This window comes from Peromyscus eremicus, chromosome 8a, assembly GCF_949786415.1.
Source record: "Peromyscus eremicus chromosome 8a, PerEre_H2_v1, whole genome shotgun sequence".
Taxonomy (NCBI): Eukaryota; Metazoa; Chordata; class Mammalia; order Rodentia; family Cricetidae; genus Peromyscus; species Peromyscus eremicus.
Window position 1 is genome coordinate 98,867,236 of NC_081423.1, and position 16,030 is coordinate 98,883,265.

Consider the following 16,030-nt stretch of genomic DNA (forward strand, 5'->3'; position numbering starts at 1 on the left):
GGATGCCCTAGGAAGTTGCATGGCCGCGGGAGAGGCGCAGGGCCACGCACGGCCGGTGGCTCCCGCGCTCGCGTCCCCTCCTCCGCGCACAGCCCCGGGGAGGATGCGCGGCGGGGCCGCGGCCACGAGGTGGCGCCCACGCGCCGAGGAAGCGCGAGGCCGCTCCCGGGCCGCCTCCTCACAGGGAACAATGCGGCGCCTCGGGCCGTAGCGCCGCGCGGGAGCCGGGAGCCCGGAGCGCCGGCGGGCGGCCGAGAGAGCGAGCGAGCGAGCGAGCGAGAGGCCGAGCGAGGGCGAGGGCAGGCGTGCGCGCAGCCGTCCCTCCCCCGGAGCCATGGGCGCGGCGGGGCGCGCGGCTGGCGAGCGGCGCGGCCGGAAGGTGCGAGCGGCGGGGGCGCGGGCCTGGGGTCGCCTCTAGCCAGCTCCGAGGGCGCGGGCCCCGGGGATGAGGGCGCCCGCCGCGGGAAGCCCGTCTGCGCGCCGCGGCGCCGTCCCGCCCAGCCAGCGAGCCTGAGCAGGCAGACGCGCGGCCGGCGATCTGGGGGCGCGCCGCCTCGCCGTCCCCAAAATGTGAAGCGGGGAGGGCGGAGACGCAGAGACCGCCCGGCCGGGAACCCTCGCCGAACCCCTCTGCCCTAGGCGCCCAGGCCGCGCCGTGTCCCCCGCCCCCCACCCCGTGGCTGCAGAGCAGCGGAGCCACCGCGCCCCGCTCGCCCTCGGCGCTGCGACCCCCCGGCTTCGGCCCGCAGCGGCTTCGCGTTTCCCGAGGCGGCCGGAGCCGGGCCCAGGACGGTGCGTCCGGCCTCGCCCGCGGCTTCTCGCCCAGACAAGTTTGAACAATGATCACAGTCAACCCCGATGGGAAGATAATGGTCAGAAGATGCCTGGTCACCCTGAGACCCTTTCGGTAAAGTTCTCTACTGCTTGGCACCGGGAGGTCAAGACCTCCCTAAGGGGGCGCGTGATGAAGCTGGGCGAGGTCCGTCCCCGCCGGGGTTGCAAGTCCGGGTGGCCGAGGAGGTTCACGAGTTTATGCTCGATGAGGGCCATGGATGGGGAACGGATGGAGATGGGGTTGGGGGATATGTGTGTGTGTGTGTGTGTGTGTGTGTGTGTGTGTGTGTGTGGTGCAGGTCTGGACCTGTCTTGAGTTGATCAAGATTGGGGCGATATCAGGTATGGAGAGGTCAAAATGGGGTCAGAAAACACCAAAATCAAGGAGATCCTGGGTTCCAAAGTGATCCCAGCCAGCAAGTCTCTTTTCTGCCCCTCACGTCGGTCCCATCTGAGCCGTGAAGTTAGTGCGGGGTGCCTAGGAGGCACCTCTGGTGTCCCGCCTGTCGCCTTCTAGGTCGGCCCGCCCATCCTTTCTGCCTAGTCCACCCCCCTTTTCCCGCCCTTGTTACTTTCCCATCCTTCTGGTTGGGCACGAGCCTGTGTCTGACAAGAGGGTCCCCAAGACTGGGGCGTGGACCCCTTCTGCTGGGGATTCGCTCCCAAATGCAGATCTCCAACAGGCTAGGCAGGTGCAGCAGGAACATGGTGACCGAGTCAGAGACACCTCCCTGCCTTTCCCTACCGTGGACAGTCCTAGCCAGGCAGGGGCGCAGTTTGTGAGGGACTCACTAGGACCTGTTGGTCCTCAGAAGGGACCCTGCTTCCTTCTCCCAGACTCCAGCAGAGCTAGGCCCTCAGGCCAGGCTGGGGAGAGGGTGGTGTGTGTGCGAGCTGGGCCCCAGAAGACAGAGGGAGAGGTGGACACAGCAGTGGGGTGGGACTAGGCCACAGGTGGAGTCTGCTCATAAACCTGAGGCATGTACAGGCTTTCCCTCCAGGCTCTGGGCTGATCCCCGGTGCCTCCAGACAGCCTTCTGTGCCCAGCTGGGTTGGAGGTGGGGAGACATGGCACACCTGGCTATTGCCATCAGCATGCTGGGCCGGTTTGGGGCTGAGATGGCAACCTCTGGAGACGGTTGTCTATGTGAATGCAAAGGTCTGTAGAGTCTGAGAGCTTTGGGCAAGGCGTTTGGGGTGTTATTGGGAGAGTGTCTCAGAAATCCTTGGCCTAAGGTGCCCCCGGGGAACCAGGTCGTCAAGCAGGCATCTCTGGAAAGACTCTGGGTCCTCCAGGGAGGTCCTGGACTCCTGTCTTGCCGGGCAACTTGAGAGGGTTCTTGCTGGTCTCAAATCCCAAGTGAGTTCGGTAGCCCGCGGGAAGCCCGGTTTCTGAAGGTTTCATGTGTGATGGTTGCAGGCAGCGGTCTCCAGCACCACAGACAGCGCCTTCGCCCTGAGCCGGGCGGGTTCTTCCTCCTCTTTGCGTTCTTCCGCCCTTCCATACCTTAAAGTGGGATTCCCGGTGCAGTCGAAACCCCCTTCCAGCCCTGCAATTCACCCCCTGGCCTGTCTAGGATGGTGGGGACCCACAGCTACCGGTCTTCTCCAGGCCCCCTCAGATCTTGAGATTGGAGGCCAGGGGCGACCCTCTGATGACATCACCCTAACTTGGTTTATCCCCAAGGGAGGTCTGAGGATGCTGTTAGAGCAGAGCTCTTGGCAGGGCCCTTTTTTTGTGGATGTCCCTGAAATGAATGGATATATGAATGGAGGAGACCACTGAACCCATTATAAATGACCACCAACTGCTTTTGGGGGACCCTGGGCCCCAGCTGTGGTAACTGGTAGAGAGAGAGAAATGCTAAGGCAGTGGATTGGGGCCTCAGAGCCCAGGCAGAAGGTGTAGACACCTTCCTCATGGCAAGCATCCCGTATCTCAGCCCCAAATGCAAATCCCATGTTTGAGAGAGATACTGGACTGGAAAAGTCCTTTTTGTCCTCAGGATGGGAGAGTAGTGGGGTGCCCACGAGCTATCCCCCGGTGTGCCCTGAACCCTATTCTGGGCTTAGAGGGATTCAGTGAGGTCCCTCTGAAGTAAGAGAAGTGTCCTCTGTGCCACCTGTCTCCTACAGCTCTCCCCCCCAAATCAGGAACGTGGTTGTCCCTGCGGACGGACTACTGAGACCTCTGAGTATAGGTCCTCCCCCTCTCTAACTCAATCTCTAACAGCTTCCTTTAAATATGGGCTCAGAATTTGTTGTGTTTCTTCTTTTCTTTTACAATTATGTTTTCTTTAATGGGCCAAATTTTAATTAAACACTACACTGCCAGTTTAAAATAATGAAAATTAAAATGTAAGTCTTGCAGAAAGACACAAACAGGCACCAGGGTTGAAGACGGAGTGGAGGTGGGGCAGGTGGGAGCATCTGGCGTGACTTTTGGGGGCTCTCCTTGGTCATCCCGACTCTGTATCAGGTGGGGTTCCTCACACTGACCCCTTTCCGCTCTGCCAGCTCTTTGAGTCCTCCGTTGAATTTGGGGTCTCAGACCTCCTCTGCCTCTGCCATCCCTCTGGGCATGTTCGTGCCCAGCATGGAGCACTGGGTCTTGCTGGGCTGGAGGCAAGGACTCTGAGCCTAGATTGCTGCTGTCACTTTGGGTTACTCCAGTGTCTGGCACCTCTTAGATAACGAGTATGTATTGAAAGAATGAATGATGTCATGTTTTGGCCTGCTCTTCCTCCCTGCATGACTGCAGGCACACTTGTGTGGTACTCCACGCCTGGGTGAGAAGATGTCCTGACTCTCAGTGATGCACATTGACGAGCCAGGGTGTGCATGACTGATAGAGAAGTATGTGGGCAGAGTGGGCACAGCGGGGGTGGAGGGGATATGCCCTGCCTTGAGATATTACCACCTAAGAGTGCTGGGGGTGTGTGGCACCCTATGAGGATACAGATAAGCGAGCTCATGACAGATGGCAGAGGCTGTGTACACAGTGCGAGTGTGGCTCAGGTGATTGATGGGCACCAGGTGGGTCGCGCCGTTCCATCTGTACCAGTAGTTTTCACATGTTAGTGTGGACCAGAGTCACTGGGGAGCTGGGTAAAACAGATGGCCTGCCCTGTCCCAGGGTCCATTCTAGGACGGGGGAATCTATAATATCCTCCCTCCCACCTTCCCCCCTCTCTTTACCCCTGTGCTGGGATTGAACCTAGGGTCTAGCGTATGCCAGGCAAGCATGCTACTGTTGAGGTACATCTCTAGCCCCAGAACAGCCATTTCTAATGCTTCTTGGGAGCTGGTCAATGTACTGCACTTTGGGAACTCACTACTTCAGATGAACGGGTCTCTTTCTTGAGGCTGGCCATTGCTCAGATTTCTTCCTGTATACACATTCTTCTTGTTTATGTTTTTCCCCCCTATGTAGTCAGTTTCTTGGTCCCATTGAGGTGCGGGCCTCCTGAGTCTGGGAGCTCAATCCCCAACTCTGATTCTTCCACGCATCCCCCAAACTCCCTTCTCTCACTTGCTGGTTCTTTGTTGGCTTGAGAGCTCATTTGGTGGAAGGTGGACTGGAACTTGCTATGTAGCTGAGGATGACCTTGAACTCGCGAGCCTACTGCAACTACCTTACCCACCATTCACTCATGCTTAGAGCATTTTTGTGCCTTTCCTAGCTGGGAGTGGGGCATTGTACTGCTGGGGTGCTCTGCTGACCCACCTTGTTCCTCTCTCCCTGCAGGCTGTTTGTGCTGGGCATCGGCTTCTTCACTCTTTGCTTTCTGATGACATCTCTGGGAGGCCAGTTCTCTGCCCGGCGCCTGGGGGACTCGCCCTTCACCATCCGCACAGAAGGTATCTTGAGGGCAAAGAGCCAATAAGAAATATGAGTGTTCTTGCCGGGCGGTGGTGGCGCACGCCTTTAATCCCAGCACTCGGGAGGCAGAGCCAGGCGGATCTCTGTGAGTTCGAGGCCAGCCTGGACTACCAAGTGAGTTCCAGGAAAGGCGCAAAGCTACACAGAGAAACCCTGTCTCGAAAAACCAAAAAAAAAAAAAAAAAAAAAAAAAAAAAGAAATATGAGTGTTCTCAAGTCAAAGGGGAGATGCGTCTGAGCTCAGCCCCTGTGCCAGGCTTTCTGGGACCCTGGTCTCTGAATATGTAAATGTGTAAGAGAAGGGGGTGGGGACTGAGTTTGCACTGCGGCGCGCACACGCATGCGCATGCTGCGCACGTTGCTTGGGCTCTGGCCTGTCAGTACCACCAGGATTCTCAGGCCTAGAAGGAGGAGCTCCCAGGTGTCAGAAGGGAATCCTGTGTGGTTTCTTTTCTTGGAGTGTCAGGGATGGTGTCTTTGAATACCACACCTGTCTCTTTGAGAACCATGTTTGTAGGCACGGTTCTCTGTCCTGCCAGCCCGCTCCCAAATACCCACGTGGAAACTTCTTATTAATTATAAATGCTCAAATGATAGTTTAGGCTTGTTATTAACTAGCTCTTACAACTTAAACTAGCCCATAATTCTTACCTACGCTCTACCACATGGTGGTACCTGTTTTCAGCATGGCCTGCTCATCTCCTGCTTCCTCTGTGTCTGACTCCCATGACTCCACCTTTTTTCCCAGCCTCTCTTTTTGTCAGCAAGTCCCACCTAACCTCTACCTGCCTAGCTATTGGCCAGTTAGCCCTTTATTCAACCACTGAGAACAACAAATATTCATAGTGTACAAAAAGACTGTCCCACAGCACATGTTCTGTGACCCCAGCAGAGCTGTGGTGGGGGACAGGACTGTAAAGGGCTCACATGATTCCTGTCTGAGCTCTTGTGACGTTGGTCTCACCTGGTCCCTCTCGGTCCTGGGCCTGCATGATGCTGGCTAGGTATGGGATGGAGATGCCGAGGGTGAGCTTTGGGGACCAGACAGCTGGAATCTGCATCTCTATTACTAGTTGTCCAGTGTTGCTGAATCCTTAAGTCACAGAGGGACGGAGAGGGGAGGGCTTGAGGGAGTAAAGACCCTCTCAGGTGATGGAGTGATCAGGCTGGTGAGCAGACACCTGCTGGCACTACGCTGCTGTCACACAGCTTGAAGGTGACAAGCCCTTGGCCCTGCCCTTCCTCCTCCTCCTCACACCACTTACAAGGCTGCTGGGAGTAGATAAACACCTCTTCTGTACAGTGTGCCACGGGGCCTCTCTGCGTCTGTAGTGGGAAGGAGGAGCATGGCGTGGTGGGGAGACTGAGGCAAGTGGGGCTTCTGGAGCTGTTTGGTGTTGCGAGGAGATTTCTGCATGTCTAGAGCGTCTCTTGGAAATCACCTCCTCGAACTCCCGACTCCCGGTGATGAGTACTGGAGGCATCCTGAGTGGCGCAGGTTGACAAGCTCAAGTGGGCTCTGAGTGGTGCTTATGGTGCCGTCTGGTCGCCATCCTCTGGCTCATTCCTCGGCTTAGCATGAGTCTTTAAACTTGCAAAAGCGCTCAGAAGCCGGCTCATACTTACCATCAGCCGTTCCAGCCAAGCACAACCCCCCCATCTCTGGCTTCCAGGGACCCCTCAATATCTGAGCCTTGGGTCCCCTTCTGGTAAGCAAGACAGGGCACTGCCTCCCCAGCATGGCCATGAGCCTGTGTTAAGATACTTGGGGAGGGGATCCCCTGCAGGGACTGTGGAATGAAGTTTCTGTGCACGTGTAGTGTGTATGCTGTGTATGTGAGGGGGTGCTCCAGGGACGGGTGCTTAGGGAACAGAAGAACCAAAGAGGTGTGTGGGTCTCTACACAGGACATGCTCAAGAGGTGAGGTTGGAGAAGGGGTGGCAGTGTGAAGGGTCCCTGGGAAGGAGACGTGGGGGATAGATGGTCGGGGCTCAGCACCGGGAAGAATGCTCTGGTTTCCTGGGAACGCCCTTAGACGTTGGTATACGTGTCTGGGCTTCAAGAATCTAGACCTCCAGAAAGTTCAGGAGTCTGATGGGTGAGAATAAAGACATTTCAGGAAAGGAGATGGTGCCTGGGCTCTGGTTCTTCTGCCCATCCTCCTGAAGGGCTGGGGGCCAAGACAACACTCCCACCTCATGATCCCTGTCCTGTCTTGGCAGTGTTTTGGGAAGGGTCTAGCTCAAGCCCTAGATCTTGTACCAGGGAAGGGAGATAAACCTGCAGGTTACACATGTAGTTACACTAGAGGGGTGTGTGTGTGTGTGTGTGTGTGTGTGTGTGTGTGTGTGTGTGTACACCTGCAGGTGCTTAACATTTCTGAACTGAAGTCTCAGATACAGAGCACGTCCACAGTCCTTGCAGCTGGATCCAGGAGCAGCATGCTCGGCTTCTGGAACTCTCATTATTGTCTCCTTCCAGTCTTTACAGTCCCTGGTGTGGCTGTGGGAGGCCCCTCCTCTGGGCCAGTTTACACTTCAGCGTAAAGTTGTAACATGAATCTTAAAAGGTCTTATAATAAAAAACCCAGAGCCAGACATTGGGGTGAAAGCTGAAAGATCAGAGAAGCAGAACAGCCAGCCACAAGTTCTTACCTCTACAAAATCCTCAGCCTGAAGGAAGTGAGTTCCTGTTTCCTCACGCCTTATATACCTTTCTCTGCCGAGACATCACTTCCTGGAATTAAAGGCGTGTGTGCTCCCCAGTACTGGGATTAAAGGTGTGTGCCACCACTGCCTGGCTCTGTTTCCAGTGTGGCCTTGAACTCACAGAGATCCAGACAGATCTCTGCCTCCCGAGTGATAGGATTAAGGGTGTGTGCCACCACTGCCTGACCTCTATGTCTAATCTAGTGGCTGGCTCTGTCCTCTGATCCTCAGGCAAGCTTATTAGGGTATACAATGTATCACCACATAGAGTGCTCTAGTTTGGGGACACAGTGTGAGGTTTAGACAAAAGTCACTGGATGGGAATCGCTTGGAGAAGGTGGGACTTCCGGTTTTGGGAGGGAAGAGTCTTTGGTCCCTGGCATGTAGGAAGGTCCAGCCTAGTTCCTCCTCTCCCTCCTTCCAAGGAGGTCCCTGCTCTCTCCTCCTAGAGTCAGACTGAGCAGGTTGCCTTGCAGATGTGAGCAGGAGCTTATGTAGGGAGCATGCAGGCTGGAGGGCCCAGCTTAGCTGCTAGTGTCTCCCTCAGATGATGGATCTTGTCCTAGCTCTGCTGAACCACGCAGGCCCCAGGCCAGAGAGTGAATGGAAGATGCTCCAGGTTCTGTGGATGGCTCTTGGAGACTGACCATGGATTTGGGGAGGGAGGGTAACAGGTGGAAGAAGAGCCCCATTCGGCCTCTTAGGGCCTGTTCTGGTCTCTGCAGTCCAGAGCCCATACTCCACTGCCTCAGCTAGGCCTGCAGCGGCTGTCCTAAACAGGAACCAAAATATACTCACTTTCCCAGCTGTCCAGACACCTACTCCCGGCTTCCTCTGCAAGTGCCAGGGAGGGCTTCTATTTTCTGGCAGGTCAGGGCTTGATGGGGTAAAGGGGAGGGATGAGGACACAAGAGAACTGGAGAAACAGCCACAGAGAGGGTGCCTGGGGAGGAGTCAGACTAGCTGGCCTCAGGGGGTAATAAAAACACCCATCTTTAAATGTGGTGCCTAGTCATATCTGCACTATCCCAGCCTTCCTTATTTATATGGAAATCAGAGGAGAGCGTGTGTTAGCTCCCAGACTCACTGCTGGGGCTCCTAGGAAGTTCATTTCAATTCAATGCCAAGATGGGAAGTGACTCAGGGGAAGCTGTGTCAGTTTGCTTTGCTGATAGTCCTGGGGCCAGTGGTGGCATCTGAGTCACTCGGGGAGGGCCTGCCTCCTGGCCTGCTCCCCTCTTGGGTACCTATGTCTGGCTTTATCCTTAGGTAGCTCCTGAGAAAAATGTGAGCTTCTCAGGCAGGGTGGAGCCACACCTCAGGGCTTTTGCAGGAGAGGGCCACTCCTGAGCCCCAGGAACAGGGGAGGAATCTTGCTGTCTTGGTGTAGGAACAGGAAAATGCCACAAGAGCCATCCGAACTGGATCTGTCTCCTCAGTCAAAGCCATAATGAAACCTGGGCAGTGGCCACTTACATGTCCTTACATCCTCTGGTTTGGGGGTCACACTTCCTGCTGACAAAATATTTCCACAAAAAACCCTTATTAATTCCTGCGATGAGGAGTAGACTCTGATCCCCAAATGTCTTCCAAGATTCTGTGTGGGGGTGACCTATATTTCCCTGTTCATCTCTTCCTCTGATTTCTTGCTTCAGCAAAGGAACCAGCTCTCGTTTCCTCTCCTGACTCCTCCATCTTTCTGGCCCTGACTTGGTGGGAAGGACACCCCATTCTCATGGGCAGAGCCTTCAAACCACTGCCAAGCACAGCAGACAGATTCAAACTCCTCCAACGGTGGCAGGAAGACCACCCTCCTCGCCCCCCACCACACACACACACACACACACACACACACACACACACACACACACACCCCACACATCATGACTGTCCCTACAGTGGGTTTTCCCTGTGTCCTTCTCAGGCCCTCTGTGTCTCTACCCCCTTTCTCCAGTCTTCCAGGCGGTACAGGAACTGTCTTCCTGTGTGACTATGCAGTCATTTCTCTCTCTCTGCTCAGTGTACCTGCTGTGCCCAGGCCCACCCAGGGGACAGAGGAACAATGGAAAATGCTCCTTGAGGGGTTCCAGTGCCAGCTTTTATGGGACTCATCCTGTCCCCCCATTCTGCTTTTGTGGGACCCATGTCTTTTCCCTCCTTTTCTATTTCCTTCTTCTTCCTTCTCTCTCCCTCCCCTTCCTTTCCTGGACCCCGCTTTCTATCAAGCGCTGAGGAGACAAGAGGATAGATCCACAAAAGTTGACAACTCCAGACACACACACACTTTCTCTCTCTCTCACATACACACACACACTCACACACATACACTCACACACACTCACACACATACACTCACACACTCACACACACATACACTCTCACACACACACTCACACACACATGCTCACACACACACATTTTGCCCAAGGGGAAACTGAGGCCAAGAGAAGAAACTGACCTGTTCCCATTAGGTCAGTGGCAGAGCAGGGCTGGAGCCATGCTTTGACTCTTCCTGCAGCCTGCCCCAGGCCCCTGTGTTACTCCTAGACTGCTAAGCTGCTGACTTTGTCTTGTGGTCTCCCAGTGGACCCCGGGCAGTTCTGCAGCCTGGATAGTAGAGCTGGAGTATGGATGGGACCGGTGATGGTGGGTGAAGGCAAGGAGGAGGGGCAAGAAAGCCTGGGCTGGGCTAGGGGAGGGGCGGGGCTGATGAGTCTCTCCAGGAAGCACAGCACCACCAGGGAAGTCAAGGCATGGCTCTTGCTGAACTGCTAATCGGGCTCTGGGGGTCCCTCAGGCTTGGGTGCTCTGGCCAGTGCATGGCTAAGCAGGCCCCATTTCCAGGGTGATTAGCTATAGCTGATTTCTTCTGTTTCATCCTACTCCTTTGGGGAAGGGACTACCACAGAGGAAGCCAAGAACCGTGGTCCACCAGGGCTGCCCAGGAAGGCTGAATGGGCTGTGCACTGCACAACTCAACGCCCATCAGGCGTCCACGATAAAGATGGTACCCCTGGGGTTCTGCAGGGCAGTGGTCAGGTCAAAACTTGCATTCTCCCTCTCTTGTGAGTTGAAGTGATGGCCCCGCCTCTTCTTTCTCTTTGGTGCTTCAAGCACTAGCTGGATGCTGGGCGTTGGGTTTGGAGATGGCTCAGTTAGGGGACAGAGTGATGGCTGTCCTGGTCTCTGTGAGGCTGGGATGGAGGCCGCTGCTTCTGTCTTGTTGGAGAGGATAACGGACTGACTCACAGATTGTATGTGAGTGACAGAGGATGGGCACAGTGACGGGGAAACCCAAGGTTGATTTATCTGAGGCTGTTGTGAGATTTCCCCAGGCTGAGCTATCTTTAGAGAAACCCACTTAAGGACTGGGCATGTAGCTCATTGTGGAAGGGCACTTGCCCAACATGCCTGAGGCTCTGGGCGCTCTCTCTCTCTCTCTCTCTCTCTCTCTCTCTCTCTCTCTCTCTCTCTCTCTCTCTTTCTCTCTCTCTCTCTCTCTCTCTCTCTCTCTCTCTCTCTCTCTCTCTCTCTCTCTCTCTTTCTCTCAGACAGGATTTCTCTGTGTCGCCCTGGCTGTCCTGAAACTCGCTCTGTAGACTGTCTGGCTTGAACTCAGGGATCCATCTGCTTCTGCCTCCTGTGTGCTAGGATTCAAGGTGTGGGCCACCACCAACACCTGACTTGGGCTCAGTCTCTTAACACTACAAGAAAAAAACAAAACAAAACAACAGTCCCCTTCTGGGAATGGGGAGGCCTTTTGCTGATTCTCATACTGAGGGCAGGAGAAACCATCCCCCACTTCTCTTCCTTCCTTTCTTTGCCCCGCCCCTCCATCTATCGCCAGGTCCGTGTGATTCCTGGAACATCTCCATTTCCTTCCTTTTCCTCTCCTTGTTCCTTCTCTCTCCACTGGTTTCCCTTCAGAGCCAGGGCTGCACCTCCAAAGGACACAGGTCCTCTGGCTCTGCTGCTTCCTGAGTGACTGTCCTCCCAGCCAAGCAAGCACCCATCATCTTGGGGAGTTCAGCTGTGTCCCCTTGCAAAAGGACCATCCCAGCTGGGCCTGTTGACTGTTCTCATCTTCATGGAGGGATGAGGAGGGTCATGAGACCCTCACCTGGGCTCCGGCTGCTCCCTACCACCTGTTGTGTGTAACTCTGCCTTGGGGGACACTAGAGTAGGTGGGGGGAGGAAAGAGGGGGAGCTCCATCTATGCAGCTCCTGGGAAGTCCTCACCCCTGCTGAGTAAAGCTTTTTGGGGGGTAGCCTATGGGGGAGGAGCACCCACACCCTTGTGGGTAACCCCTCACCTGTGCCCTGTGAGGAAGCCCAGTAAACTTACTGGTTGTCCCCTGTCCCACGGTGCACTTTGGTGCCATCATGCCTCAGTTTGTGATTGGGACCTTAAGGAAAAGGGTAGGTATTGTTTTAGTCTCCCTCTGGGGAGGAATTTTAGGAATTTTGGGGGGGATGGGGAGGTGGGGTGGGGCACAGCCAAAAGAGTCTTGTGTCAGTGTGGGGAAGCAGGCAGTGTCTGAGGAAGAGGGGGATGAGTCCTGAACAGTCCTGAGTAGTGACAGGCACTGTGTTCTCCCTCCTCTGCTGGCTCATCACCATCTAACTGCCTCTCTCCCTGCTCCGCCCCTTCTTCTCAGTGGCTCCTGCTGCCTGTGCAGGATGCTGGGCTGCAGGCAGGACATGACATCCTTCCCTTGAGTTTAGGAATGTTGAGGCCAAGAGTGGAGGGTTGGCTTCCCCTTGGCCCACAAAGGTGAGACTCCATGTGTCTCCTCCACAGTACTGCTTGTCCCGCGGAGGCCGCTGGGGTAGTCTGGTACCGTCTTCCTGAGAAACATTTGCCATTGGGTCCCCTGCTCCTCAGCTCTATATTCTCGCACACAGGCCAGACTTGCAGCTGTCAGCACCTGGGGCAGATGGAGAGTGCCAGAATATGACGGCACCCAGTAACTGCCGTGCACAGTGCCGCAGCTCAGGACTGCTCCACACCTCTCTGGCTTCCCAGCAGGGCCAGGCTACGGTTGCTCTGCGTAGCAGTGGGTTCCTTCCTTCCCACCTCTTCCTCACTTCCTCACTTCCATACTGGACTCTCCTTCTCCACTCAAATAAGTTACCCTAACCTTCATCTGCTTTTGGGGGAGCCCAACAGTAGACACCCTTTGCCCAAGTAGCCTGGAAGCATGTGGTTACTGTCTTAATGAGCTCTACTCATCCGTTGAGAACTTAACCCTGGAACTTTGGAGGGGATTGAGTGGGTCACTTGAAAGCCCAGAGCTAAGTGCCTTGTGGCCTGTGTGGCTGTCTAGAATGTGCAGAGACACAGAATTACAAAGACAAGTGTTAATCCCAAAGTTGGTGTTGTATTTTAAAAACAATAGAAGGAGTCACACCATACATCAGGGCCCACATGGGAGGTTTATTGAGGGGAGGGGAGAGAAGGGGCAGAGAAGGGGGCAGAGACTGGTTCTCTGGTGACAAGTGCAAAGGAAGAGAGAGATTGGAGGTGGGCAAGGCCCCCCTTTTATAAGGAAAGGTAGAGAATGAGCACAGGAAGTTCTCTTAGTGGCAGCAGCGGAAGTATGTCCTGTCAGGACCCTAAGGGCAGGCCAGTCCAGATGCCTGAATGCTAACAAATGGGAGGAGAAAGACCACAGACCCAAACCATCATGGCCAAATTGACTAAAGCAAGCCATTAAATAAAGCAAGCTTTTTTCATTTGTGTGCGTGGAGCTGCCTCCCCCTATGGTGGGGTTTGAGAGGAAGACAAGGTTTTTGTAGCTCAGGGGTAAGGAGTTTCCATATGGGGGATTTGGTGGGCAAAACAGGCAGGTTCACAGGAGCAGAACATGTCATAACCTCCTGAAACAAAGACATGGTTTCAAGGTGGGCGTGACAGGGTCGTCATAACAACAGGCGGTCATAACAGCAGGTGATCATAACAAGGTAGTCATAGGTGGTCAAAATATCATTTTGAAACAAAGGTAGAGTTACAAGACAGTTATTATACTTTTGGAAACAAAGACATGGTTGCAGTTTCCTGGAACAGGCAGTACAGACCCCTTTGTAGTTAAGGTTTCAGGTGGGGCGTAGCCTGCTCTTTGAGAAACAGATTTAATCATCAACGGGAATGAGCCTGGTAGTGTAAGATGGCTTTTAAGCCTAAGGCAAGGACAGTCTCCCATGGGGCATGCACAGCTGCCGTTGGAAGGATCAGAAAGGAGACGCCAGGGAACCTGAGGAGTTGTGGGGATCTTAGGGTACCTCACTTTTACTTGGTTCATCCTTCACAAGGTTTCCCTGGCAGCGGGTGAGAGCCTCACCTGGAGGAGCCTGAGGCTTAGGACAAGAGCACTGTCATTTTCTAGAGAGGTTCCAGGGGCTTGCCTGGGAAGGGGAAAGCCGGGCTTCAGGCCGGGCATGGGTGGGACAAGGAACAGCGCTCTGGACCCCAGAGCACAGGAAGACCCAGGATCAGCATCATACAGGAAACAAGCACAGAGAAGGTCCCCGAACCCCAGGCCCAGAACTTCAATCCGTGGACAATCCATGCTTACAGAGACCTGACTGGGGAGTCCGGGCTCATGCAAGGCACAAGGGTTCCTCCCCTTCTACTGGGGCCTTCCTGGCACCCACAGACCCTAGATCCCCAGAGGCTACACCCAGATTTTCATCATACAGTCCACAAACCAGAAGCCTGAGAGATAGCAGAAGTCCCTCAGGTTACCCAGCGGGGAGGGAGCAGGTGAGCCCAGCAGATCGATCGCTTCCACAAACAAGGTACAGGGGTCCCTGCAGGGTGAGTGGGTAGGAGGCACACTCTACTGACCCCTCCTGTGAGGTGGTCTGGGAAGATGGAGGTGGGGCTGGGAGTGTGACTGCCCCTGACCATGCCCGCACTCTGTCCACAGTGCCAGGTGGCTCTGACTCCCGTGGCGCCCTCCGCAAGATGAGCGACCTGCTGGAGCTGATGGTGAAGCGCATGGACATGCTGGCCAGGCTGGAGAATGGCAGTGAGCTGCACCACCCTGCCAGCGTGGCACACTTAGCTGCAGACAGGTGAGGAGAGGTGGGGCAGGGCACAGAGCGAGGGGTGCCCCCGGGGTCCTGGGGGTCCAGCATAGCCTCCAACGTACCTTTAGAGCTCAGCCCAGGTCCTCTTTCTGGTAAACTAGATAAACTTTAAGATTGCAGAAACCAGATGGGTCAGCATGTAAAAACCCTTGCTGCTCATCATGAGGACCTGAGTCCAAATCCCCAGCACGCATGTAAAACCTGGGTATAGGCTTGCTGCTGTGGGAGGTCAGGAAGACCCCTGGGGCTCCAGCCTAGCTCCAGGTTGAGTGAGAGGCCTTGTCTCCAGGGAATTAGGTGGAGAGTGACAGAGCAGAACACAGGCATACTGGCATGTGTGTTCCCCCCCAACTCCCCCCCCCCCACACACACACACAGAGAAGATGAAAAAACACATCCGGAATGCAGGCTCTTCCCTCCCAGACTCGATGACGACCATTAACATTTTGTCACATCTGTAGACATCTTTTGTCCTCATTAAATGAAATCCCACAGGTGAGAACTGAAGAGCCCTACTGCTTCTCCCCGGAGACAAGCAGTTCACACTCAGCGCTAAGTCTTCCCCATTCTATCTTTTACACACACTTATCATACTCATTACAAATGCATTGTGTGTGTGTGTGTGTGTGTGTGTGTGTGTGTGTGTGTGTGTGTGTGTGTTGATGTCTGGCCCAGGATGGCCTTGAACCTACAAGGCTCTTCCTTCTTCAGCCTATGCTGGGGTGGGGAGTTGATAGTGGACAGCATACTTCTTTGGATTGGTGTGGGGTTCCCTGCCATTTGGTTTGCCTGTTCTAGATTTCTGGTCATGGGCCACCCCCAGAGTGGCCTGGCCAGTTTAGCAAATGCCCTGAGCACCCAGATGGACACCATCAGCCGCAGGATAAGGTGACATTTAACTATACAATACTGGTATCCTCATGGTGTCGCCTCTAGCACCATCACACATCAACCCAGCAAGCACTGTACAGGGTGTATTAGTCTCTGCAGAGGGGGAAACTGAGGCACAGATGTTCAGAAGCAGCCAAAGTTGTACAACTAGGAGGCACTGGGCCTGGCCCCATGCTCACCTTCAGAACCACGATGCCCCATCTGCCGTTCATCCCTTATGCAGTCGGCCTTGTGTGGCTCCTGTTTATCTTGTTGGGGGCACTGGGGATTGAACATTTTACTCATTGATTGTGTGCGTGTAAGCGAGTGCATGCCATGGCACACCTGTGGACATCAGAGTCAGTTCTCTCCTTTCACCATGTGGGTCTTGGGATCCAACTCTGGTTGGTCATCAGGCTTGGCAGCAAGTGGCTTTACCCACTGGGCCATCTTCCCCCTTTTGTGGGACTTTTCATATATGTGAATTTACAAATCAGGAAAGAGAACCCTTTGTTAGTTTGTGCTCTGTTTTGAGAGTTTTCTTTTTTCTCTTTTCTTTTCTTTTCTTTTTTCTTTTTTTTGTTTCTTGAGACATGGTCTCATGTAGCCCAGGCAAACTTAAAACTCACTATGTAAGTAAGG

General features: G+C 54.6%; 1 protein-coding gene across 2 annotated transcripts in view; it reads left to right on the plus strand.

The window, feature by feature from the left end:
- Window positions 1-839: 839 nt before the first annotated feature.
- Mgat5b (alpha-1,6-mannosylglycoprotein 6-beta-N-acetylglucosaminyltransferase B) overlaps window positions 840-16,030 on the plus strand; it is a 68,609-nt gene continuing 53,418 nt past the window's right edge. For both annotated transcript variants that reach the window (XM_059272197.1, XM_059272196.1), the window contains exons 1-3: window positions 840-907; window positions 4,583-4,695; window positions 14,356-14,503. In XM_059272197.1, the coding sequence (XP_059128180.1) occupies window positions 840-907; window positions 4,583-4,695; window positions 14,356-14,503 (329 nt within the window). The remainder of the gene's footprint in view (window positions 908-4,582; window positions 4,696-14,355; window positions 14,504-16,030) is intronic.